This window comes from Punica granatum, chromosome 1 (genome assembly GCF_007655135.1).
Source record: "Punica granatum isolate Tunisia-2019 chromosome 1, ASM765513v2, whole genome shotgun sequence".
Classification (NCBI taxonomy): domain Eukaryota; kingdom Viridiplantae; phylum Streptophyta; class Magnoliopsida; order Myrtales; family Lythraceae; genus Punica; species Punica granatum.
Window position 1 is genome coordinate 24,198,395 of NC_045127.1, and position 10,571 is coordinate 24,208,965.

A 10,571-nucleotide genomic window follows, 5' to 3' on the forward strand; every position below is an offset into this window, starting at 1 on the left:
ATTTTTGGAGAAGAATAGGCCTGATTTGGAAGAGTTGACTTCTTGACCCGACCAGGAGCAGAATTTGTCGAGGATGCTTTTTACGTTCCTGATGTTTGCTTCAGTTGCTTTTGAGAGAATGAGAAGGTCATCTGCAAACATTAGGTGGGAGATTTGTGGTTCTTCTCTGCTTATTTGGATGCCCTTGATGTCTCTATTGGATTCTGCCTTATAGAGTAGACGGGAAATTATTTCCATTAATATTACGAATAGATAAGGTGAAATAGGGTCTCCCTGTCTTATACCTTTGGATGGAGAGAAGTGACCATGAGGTGATCCATTGAGGAGAATGGAGAAAGTGGTCGTGGAGAGACATTGAAAGATCCAAGATATGAAGATTGGGTGGAACCCTAATCTTTCCAGAATTTTGATGATGAAGCTCCATTCCAGCTTATCGAATGCCTTCGTAAAGTCAATTTTCATTCCGACCCATCCTCTGCGGGCCTTTGTTTTCCTCATAGTGTGAAGAATCTCTTGGGCTAAGAGTCCGTTCTCGTTTATCCATCTTCCTTCAATGAAGGCGGTTTGATTCGGAGAGATAACCCTTTCGAGTAAAGGCTTAAACCTATTTGCAATGATTTTTTATATGACTTTATAACAGACATTGCATAGGCTGATAGGTCTAAATTCTTGAAGATGGAGGCCCCTTGGCATTTAAGAATGAGGCAGATGAAAGTGTTGTTCCATTCCTTGAGAATGAATCCTGAGTTGAAGAAACTCTTTACTGTTGAGATTAGGAGAGGTTTCACAGTTTCTCCATAGTGCTTGTAGAATAGAGATGGTATTCAGTCAGGCCTCGGAGATTTGAGGCTTGGAATTGAATTCAAGGCCATTAGGATTTCCCTATCATTTGGGGTTTGGATTAATCTTTCATTCTCAAATTCAGTGATGGTTTCATTGACTAGGTTTTCCAAGTCTTCTAGTATGTTTGGGTGAGAGGAATTGAAGAGGTGTTGGAAATTCCTAAGAAAATAATCGTCTATTCCATCCTATACTTGGCACCATTCCTCATTGTCTTCTTTGATGGCGATTATGTGGTTAGCTCTTCGGCAGATGACAATAGAGAGGTGAAAGAATTTAAATTTCTTGTCTCCGTCTTTTAGCCATAGTTCCCTTGATTTCTGTCTCCATATGAGGTCTTTCCACACTAGATTTTCCTCAAGATCTGCGACAAGCTTTTGTTCTTGTTCTATATTCTCAGGTGTAGGGGATTTTCCCAGTTTCTCCATGTCATATTTACTAGTTAGCATACTCTTCTTCCACTATGTCCCTCCATGTGATATCAGTATCGTTATTTTTGGTAAGGCGATTAACACATCCTGTTTCTGAATAAAAGGATAGTCGATTACATTTATTTATATTTTATCTTCGTTTTGGCAACATTTTAGTGTACTAAATGTCAAAAAAGCATATGGTATCCACATTGAGCTTTAAGCGAACGGCACGAAGAACGGTATCTGAGCTGTTGTCCCCTTAGAAACCATTCTTTATGTCGAGAATTCTTGGTAATTGCAGATCTTTTATAGCATCGTTAGCGCACTTTTGGTCTATATGACCAATGCTGCAAGAAGAGGGACCAATCAAACGCATGCTTAACCCCCATAGCTTAACCCGTTTCCGACTTACAACTTTATCCATTACATCATTGCTGCTGCACATCATACGTTAGAAGAGAAAACTCTTTTGAACTGGGCAAGGCAAACCGTTGAGATTCAGCTATCAGAGTTCTCTAAGCTATGCTGCAGAGTCAGCCCTCGCCCTAAAGTGGCTCTCTTCACAATATACAAATACTACTGATAGTCATCGAGACTCCAAGATATACCTCACTTCCAAGAATTATACAAATACCATATTGGTAGCTCAAAGGACCAGACCCCTGGCACACTTCTATTACGCGCAAGGGAGGAGTGACATTTGAAATGATTTCAGAGCCGAAATAGTGATAGGAGTTACAGATAGGAAATGATATGTGGGATCTCGCGTTCTGTTTACCTTTTCCATTCCCTGTAAATTGCAGAAAATACAAAAAAGGCTTTCCCCTTGAGCCATCTCCACAAAAACCAAATATAGCACAACACACATTGAGAGTCATATGTACGGATTCTGTCCAGTCTGCTTCAGTCCTCTGACCCCGTGGAGGTGATGCTGTTCCGAGTTTTCGTGTATGTACAAAGGCCTTAAGCTACAATTTCCATTTCCCTTTTTCTTCTTTTGCACCCCCATCCCCGAAAACAAGGCAACATGACTAAAATGAAATGGACAGCTAGCTCCGATATACCCATGAAGAGAACATCTTCCAACTTAAATGTTGGCTTTGGTGATATTATATATGCTCTTAGGGGTCAATGTGGATATTACACTGCAATAACTAGCAAACCGCTTTCTTGTTCTCTCCTCCTAATGATCAGTTTGTTTCAGCACGAGACTCTGCGTTGGCACCGACCTCGCTTTTGCAGAGAGGGCACAGGGCGTTGATCTTAAGCCACTTGTCCACGCACTCCTTGTGGAAGAAGTGAGAGCAGGGGAGTTCCCTCAGCTCCTCATTGTTTGCATACTTCGCCAAGCATATGCAGCAAACCTGTGCGCAATCATTAAGCAGAACAAGCCATTCAGAAGGATTCTTCCCTTTCAAACTAAGGTCAAAAGGAAAACATAGGGATCCAAGTAAAAAAAGGAAAACATAGAGATCCAAGTAAAATGAGTTCAAGGTCCAGCATTACCAAAAGGACCACCTCTGTTTACCACCCACATGAATAAACCATAAACTGTCTTCTTGTCACATAAATAAAAGAAATTCCAAGAAGTGGGCAAGCACATTGGACTCACACTTCACAAAACAGGTTATAAATGTCTTGGAATAGGAGGTATAACAAGAACATCATAATCACTTCAGAAAACATATCATAAATGTCTCGTAAAGGGCATAGTGATACGTGCTCTCCATATCTTCATCGCTTTTCAAACTCACCTGAACTAGTGGAATACCAGCTTTCATTTTTACCATTTCTCCAGAACCAAACACACCCGAGTTATCCAAAAATTCTTCTCGTTCTTTCAGTAATATCTTTTTACCAAAAAGGACTAATAATCATGAGAAGTGAGAATAGACCATATAAAAGAAGACTTACTGCATCTTCTCCCGAGATGATGCGCTCTCTTTCTGTTCCAGCAGCCACAACCCCTCCATCACCAGCACTTGAGTTGCCTTCTCGATCATTTCCACTTCGACTTTTCTTTAACTTGAACTTATAAGTCGGAAGTGCCTCAATTGCCTCTGCTGTGGCCCCTCTTGTTCTTGACAGATCTTCTCTAAACCCAAGAATCGAAATAATACAGGGCAGGCAGCAGCAGATTGTTGCGCATAAAATGAAGGGCATAGCGTACCCAATACAACTAAAGGTAAGAAATACGATACAGAGTCTGCAAAGAGGAAAATTGCAGAGGAAAAAATTATTAGATTTCACTATATGAAGAATGGAGGCTATGATAGAGATCTGCGTACAAGCATTTACCTGTACATGTTGGGTGCCTCATTAGCAGATGAATGACCTCCAAAGATCCACACATTGCCCACAACAAACCAAACAGCAAAGAAACAATCCAACCCCATTTTAAAGTATTCCATCAGTGCTTTCAATCTGAATCATATATAGAAAATGTCTGTCAGATGCGATCACGCATCACCAATTTACATGAAATAAAACATCCAACCATGTGCTGGGCAAAAGGAATATTACAGAAAAGCATGTATGTAGAAGACACTGTACATGATGCAGAAATAGGGAATGGAAAATGATTTCAGATAGAATGCACTTTGAAAAAACATCCTGCCCTACAGTCAATGGACACTCGATTAAGATCTGATGTTCTAGGTGGACTTGTTTTTAGTGGACACTCAATAAAGAGCCAATGCAATTATGCAAGTGGAACTATAATAATGCAATTCGCTCTAGAAATAGGGAGATCATTATCATGAATAAAACTTCATACAAAATATGGATTACTCTACCAGCAGCTTTTGGTTATGGCTCCAGGACCGAAAACCTTTTGTCTGCGGCCTTTTTCTTTTTGTTTTTTTTTTGGACAAGCATTATTTGCGGCTTTAGTTGTTCTCTAATCCTGTCTTCCCCTAATATATCTCCACTTCTTCTGACTTTTATTTTATTATTATTTATTTTGGTGATTAAAACCTTATAATATTAAGTATAATTAAGGCCAGTTAGAATTTGAATGTTGACCTGAATTCACAAGTCAGATTCTTGGTGCCCTTAAAGTTGTAGGCTACTGTAAAATATACTGACTAAACTATCATCTCTGAGCTGCTTGCTCCGTATTGACTCATTCCAGTCCTCTTCCCACCTCATTCTGCATTACCTATCAAATCTGACATTATGACCACCCTCATAACAAATGTTCCCTTCACAAAATATTACTAGCTTTCTTACGCTTCTCGTGATTACAATTCTTTCAATGCATTGCACTGTGATCTCTAGTCAACTCCCTAATTCTTTTATTGTGGAGCATCAATCATCTAATTTCAATCACTCGATAGCGTCATTAATCTATGATGTCCGATAAAATTTTCTCTTTTAGCTTTAACAGATGTCACTCTGAAAGAAAATAAAAATATTTCCACACTTCATCAAATTCCGCTGCAATTCTGATCATTCAGCATGTACGCTACTCTCCCGTGTAAAAGAAAACCACACCAATGTTCCTACCAATGTGGAATGAGTCAGTTCCTACACTTAATGTCTCTTGAAAACTAATTATTAGTTGGGTCGCTCTTTCCAATAGCATGCCATAGGAAAAAATATATATATTAAAAGTTCATTTGACTCTCCACCTGACATCTTCATCAGTCCACCGGTTCGCATACTTCTTGATCAAATTAACCCTTTATTTTCTAATAGAAAATAATTCACTGTAATAGGCTGACCCACACAACTATTTCATCTACCAATTCATTGTAAACATGTTAATTTTTATATTATTAATTGATAAATAAATTCTTGCAATTTAAAAAAAGAAAAAAGAAGGGAAATGTGTTTATCGTAATGCGGCTAAGAGAGAACGAGAGCCATGAGAAAAGAGGGAGAAGAGGGCAGCGGATTGGTAATTAATTGGATTTTGCCTTATGGTTTCTATAAATTAGAGCTCTTTTGACAAGGGCTTTTTAGGAAAGCAACAGTGAGGCCAAAGAGGGTCTCTGGTTTTATAGTAGTATAGAGGATAATAGATTGATAGATGAATTTCTTACTATTTAAGGGCCCAATCACATTTTCTCCTTTGAATCAATGAATATTCAATGTGGCCTTAAATTATTTTTCCCATACTTCACAGAATTAAAGAGATCCACAGCCCATTATCAATCTTTCTATTGTTTTTCATTAGTATCGTTAACCCAGATATGGAAAAAGGGATGGGCCTCAATACTAAGAATGGAAAATATGGAATTCAAAAGTTAAAGACACCACAAAAGGCAACGTTACTCACTTTGTGCCAAAATGCCTTGTTTAGAACTTAGATCTAAGCTTCCATTATGTGCATATCTATATATATGGAAACAAAAGAGAGATACAAAACCATATAAGACAAAATCAGGTACCTTGCAGTCATAACTCCAGCATTTTGGCTAGTTCTTGGAGATGCACTGGCACTCTGGCGATCATCTCCCTCTGTAGTTCTCGTGACTGAAGCAGAAAATGCCCCGGCATTTATTTGCGGAGATGCTGGACGGGTTTGGGCTGAATCATGTTCAGAGACTTGATTACGGTTCCGGTAACGCCAGTAAAGGAGAGGCAAAGTGGCAACACATCCCGATGCATAGCCGACGATCCATACAAATAAAGGAGCTCGCGGGTGTTCGTCCCTCGATATGGACAAGACAACTATGGAAGCAACAATCTGACTCACTGTGAGAACCAGTTCAACAGATATCCACAACCCTGAATTTAACGGACTCCTGCGGCGACGGGTATCCCCTCTCCTTCCAGATGAGGAGGAATTTCTCGCACTTACACCATTTGTAGAAGGGCCCGATGATTGAGCGGCTGTCCCTCGTGTACTTGCAGAAGATCTCTCCGCATTTTGCGATGTGTCTGAGGTATTAGAAGGTCTATCATGATGTGAACTGGAGGAAGCATCACCGCTCCTGATATCAATGACATACTCACTTCTGTTACGGTTCTCTGCCCTCTCCATTAACAATGGGTAAGTGTCAGTATTGCTCTCAGTATGTAGTTCCAGCGGAGGAACGTCCATCTAAGTCCAAGACAACACCAAATAAAGATATCATAGAACTGAGAAGCAGGAAAACCGCCTTCCAAGACCCAGTTCCCAGCTCAACCAAATAATTATGACTCTATGTGAGAGAAGCCATTGAACATGAAAATAGCAACCTGTCAAAAGAGCAAGCTCATAAATGTCAGAATCATTTCCGGAATTAATACTAAAAGTGTGAAGAGACCAAATGTCAAGGGCGAAGGCCAAAGTTTTAATATCAGCAAATTACTCAATAATACGCACTCTTCCAGTGTCATGTACTCTCGCTGTAAAATTGATACAGATCAAAATCCCCCAACCATCAATCCCGTTTACAATGCCACTTTCTTTCCAATGTGAGACAGACGATAACCCGAACAGGGCTTACAAGAGCAGAGAGCTCGACGAGAATGACTAGCTTCCAGTTCATACTTTACCCAGTAAATGAGAGTCTCTCATACCAAACAATCATCAAAAAACACAACAGGAAGAGCTACAATGAAATTTTCCAGAGCCGCCTATACAGATAACCAGAAAAAAGCAAGTACCAAACAATTCCGCATCGCAAAATTAGTTCAATCATCAAAGCTTCCAAGAGGATCAGACTAAGGCCCGAAGCATAATACACAACGGCCTCTTACTATATCTTCTGGGTGGATTGATAGTCCGCTCAAGATCCCCACGGACAAGCTTCAGCGTTGACCCTCAACCCCAGGAAATCTATGTCGCCACTCCCTTCCTCACCAAGATTCACAAGACTAGCCAAAATTGAGGCCGCGATCAAGTAAGAAACGAGCCGATACGACACATAGACAACAACGCCGCGCAGGAGCTAAAGAATTGAAAAGGCGCCCGCCCCAGTAGAGAGAAAGAGAGAGAGAAGGGTTGTACCAAGTAGGGCAGGGCAGGGAGATAGGGCTTGCAGAGGCAGGGGAGAGGGGTGGATGTGGTGAGGTGAGGGAGGGGAAGGGAAGAGGGAAACGGCGTCGCTTTGGCGGGCGTTGTCGCTTTGCCGTCGTTCTCCTTCTTATCGGTGTTTTTGGTGGGGGGTAGGGGGGAAGAGGGGGTGGAGGGAGACTGCATGTGGGCCCGCCTCCTTTGCTTCGGTGTGCGATCTCCGAATCATTATGATTTATATAAGGGTAAAGAGGCAATTTCATCCCCGATTTTTGTAAGTTATTTCAATTTCGTCCCTGATTTATTTTTTACATCAATGTTGTTCCTAACTTTGTACTTTTACATCAATTTCGTCCCTGCTACATCAAATTGGACCTCGACATTGCATGGTTACATCAATTTAGTCTCTGACTTTGCACGGTTACATCAATTTAGTCCATGACTATTGCAACACAAGTCCCTGAATTTTGGCATTACATAATATCGATCACTAGTTACATAGGGGCAGATGGCGTTACTATTCTGTTAAATTTGTTCAATGACTGAACTAATGTAACGTTAGGACAAATTGATGTTACCCTAAATTATCATTTTCTTCCTCTGTCTTCTCTCTCTCCCTCTCCCCTTCTCTTTCATCCCACAGTCCTACTTCAAACGACTTTCCTTTCATATGTCTTCCTCTTCCTCTTCCTTATCGAATTCCCTTCGGTGAATCACTCGGATTCTTTAAAATGCTAGTCTCTTCGAAGTTCCAGAGACAAGATGAAACCTTTGTAGAATTGGAGATTCATGTTTCAGCTCTCTCGAGATCCAAAAACCGGACAACTTCCATTTATTTCAAAAAATACGTTAAATACTTATATTTATAGAAAAATCCCAAAAAATTAATGAAAATAGGAAATTGAAATGCGAGTTCTTAGGCGCAAAAATAAATAAAAATTGAGATCGGAGCATGTCACGCGAGCCTCCCGAAGTTGCGGGGCGTCACAAGCACGAACAGCACTAGACAACCTATCGGCCCAACTTCGGTATAGTGTTTCTATCTCCACAGGATTGGGATTTCTATGTTCTAAGTGTTTGTGGAAACCTCAAATAACATGCTATAATTTAGAATCAAACGGAAGTGAAAACTATGGAGAAAGAAGGCTGAAAAACTAGCTTGCATCCTCTAGTTCATCATGTACGTAGCCGACTTTAGAATGCGATACTTTTCAAACAACTCAACCAAATTCGGTTATGTAAGATCCTGTAGCATCCTACTGATCTAAGTAATGAAATTATATAGCAATTCCGGTCAAATAACATAGCTACGACGATCTGCCATTAACGCCTTCAAGCTTTCTCTCTCTAGAACCGAACGAGCTACACCTCAACTTACGGAGTTGAGGGTCACCCCGTCGCCCACCATCCCAAAATCAGTCATATTAAAGGCAGTCGCCCTGAGCCTCGGGAATGGTTGGGCCGCAACAGGTGATATTTGTGCCGAAGAAGAAGAATGAAAAGGAGATGAGGAAGAAGAAGAGTAAATATAGACAAATGGGTTAAAAAAAAGTCAGGGACTAATTTGATGTAGCACAAGGACCAAATTGATGTAATATTTTTCACCATTTAACACCGTCAGCATTAATACTTAAAGGCATAGACCAAATTGATGTGGTAGGGGACCAAATTGATGTCGCATTGGAACTTGATCGATTCAACCACCCCACAGAATGACCAAATTGATGCAACTGTAGCACTAACTGATGTAATTGCGAAAAGTCAGGGATTAAATTGATGTAACCGAGGAAAGTTGAGGACCAATTTGAAGTAGAAGGGACTAAATTGATACAAAAGTGCAAAGTCAGGGACGAAATTGATGTAAAAGTGCAAAGTCAGAGACGAAATTGATGTAAAAAATAAGTCATGGATGAAATTGAAATAACTTGTGAAAGTGAGGGACGAAATTGCCTATTTACTCTTTATATAATGATAATTATATATATATATATATATCTCAAAGTGGCACAATTCTCTTTGATAAGCAGCAGGATGTTGAGGTCCGAAATCTATTCCCGACATGAAGTGAAAGATAAATATATATCAACCAAGACTCTTTTTAAATAAAAAAAAATGCCTAATAATCCTCATGACGCTCATAAGTATTATCAATAAAAAATTTGATTTTAGCTCTTTATAGTATTACAATTTTACATTTTCATTTTCTACTTAAAAAAATCAACTCGCTACAAAAACTTAAATTTGATGAATTCCTCTAAAAATACGAGTCTATTTAGTAAAAAATTAGTAGAGACTCAAGTTTACGGGTCAACGATTGAATTAATTTATTATCATTTCTAATCTAATATAAAGGGAGTTAATTGATTTTTTTCACAACCACTCAAAATTACAGGGTGTGCATCTTAGGAACATGAAGAATGAAGCTATTAACATTCAGTATTTTTTTTTCTCTACAAATTCCGTCGCTTGGAATCTATAGAAAGGAGAAAATGATTAGTTTGCAGTACATATAGAACAATAAAAGAAAGAAAACATACATAGAAATATCTCAGTACATCCAAACACGATATTGCTACATATCAACCTCCCATCCAAACACGATATAGCTACAATTTTATTTTTACTCTAACAGCAATATCCCAAAAAACTTCACGAAGAAGTTTACCTTGTTGTCTTGCTTTAGTGATTTGCAAGGAAATCTTGAACCATTTCCAAGCGGTCTTTTGGGTCGGTACCAAAGAAAAGCAGGATATAATTTGGATGGTTTCCGAATTTTTGAATAGCCATGCGAACTTATGCTGAAGTCAGGCCATCAACAATACGAAGAGCTCCCGGAAGTTCAAGGAACTTCTCTTAAACGATGTCCAAGTGAACACTTTTTGAGAGCATCATGCAAGTCTCTTTCATGTCGGTTGCCATTGTATTCATGGCTTGAGAAATTGTGGAGAAGTCAGCTTCATTCTTTTTCCTTTTTTCCCGAAGAAGCACTTCCCGGGTCCTCTGTAGGGGGCAGATGAGCACGCGAAACATCTCCCGATATAGGGGTATTCGCATTGGCAGATTCATTTGGATTTGAAGGATTCACATCCACTTCTTCCGCTGATCCAGTTAAATCTTCAATCTCAAGCTCTTACAAAATATCTTCAATAGCTTGAGCATCCTTTCCAGTAGCTCGATCCTTCGCATATATCTTCAATAGCTTGAGCATCCTTTTTTCCCGAAGAAGCACTTCCCGGGTCCTCTGTAGGGGGCAGATGAGCACGCGAAACATCTCCCGATATAGGGGTATTCGCATTGGCAGATTCATTTGGATTTGAAGGATTCACATCCACTTCTTCTGCTGATCCAGTCAAATCTTCAATCTCAAGCTC

General features: G+C 39.7%; 1 protein-coding gene across 5 annotated transcripts; it reads right to left on the bottom strand.

Moving 5' to 3' along the window:
• Positions 1 to 1,995: 1,995 nt before the first annotated feature.
• Positions 1,996 to 7,342, bottom strand: LOC116187001 (E3 ubiquitin-protein ligase At1g63170). 5 transcript variants are annotated; one of them, XM_031515586.1, is made up of 5 exons: positions 7,195 to 7,342; positions 5,648 to 6,440; positions 3,552 to 3,677; positions 3,168 to 3,459; positions 1,996 to 2,617 (listed from the first exon to the last, which is right to left on the bottom strand). In XM_031515586.1, exons 2-5 carry the CDS (start codon positions 6,301 to 6,303, stop codon positions 2,444 to 2,446), a joined length of 1,248 nt encoding a protein of 415 aa, XP_031371446.1. In that variant the 5' UTR covers positions 6,304 to 6,440; positions 7,195 to 7,342; the 3' UTR covers positions 1,996 to 2,443. The 5 variants fall into 5 exon arrangements, with proteins under 5 accessions (XP_031371446.1, XP_031371439.1, XP_031371432.1 ...); XM_031515579.1 differs by having other exon boundaries at positions 6,852 to 7,328; XM_031515572.1 differs by having other exon boundaries at positions 6,945 to 7,327.
• Positions 7,343 to 10,571: the final 3,229 nt, after the last annotated feature.

Bases quoted from the DNA above. Each gene is read 5' to 3' on its own strand.
- LOC116187001 (XM_031515586.1), bottom strand. From the start codon at position 6,303: ATGGACGTTCCTCCGCTGGAACTACATACTGAGAGCAATACTGACACT. The intron at 3,678-5,647 runs GTACCTGATTTT...TATATGATTCAG, and splicing joins GCTGGAGTTATGACTGCAAG to ATTGAAAGCACTGATGGAAT. The intron at 3,460-3,551 runs GTAAATGCTTGT...TCCTCTTTGCAG, and splicing joins GAGGCACCCAACATGTACAG to ACTCTGTATCGTATTTCTTA.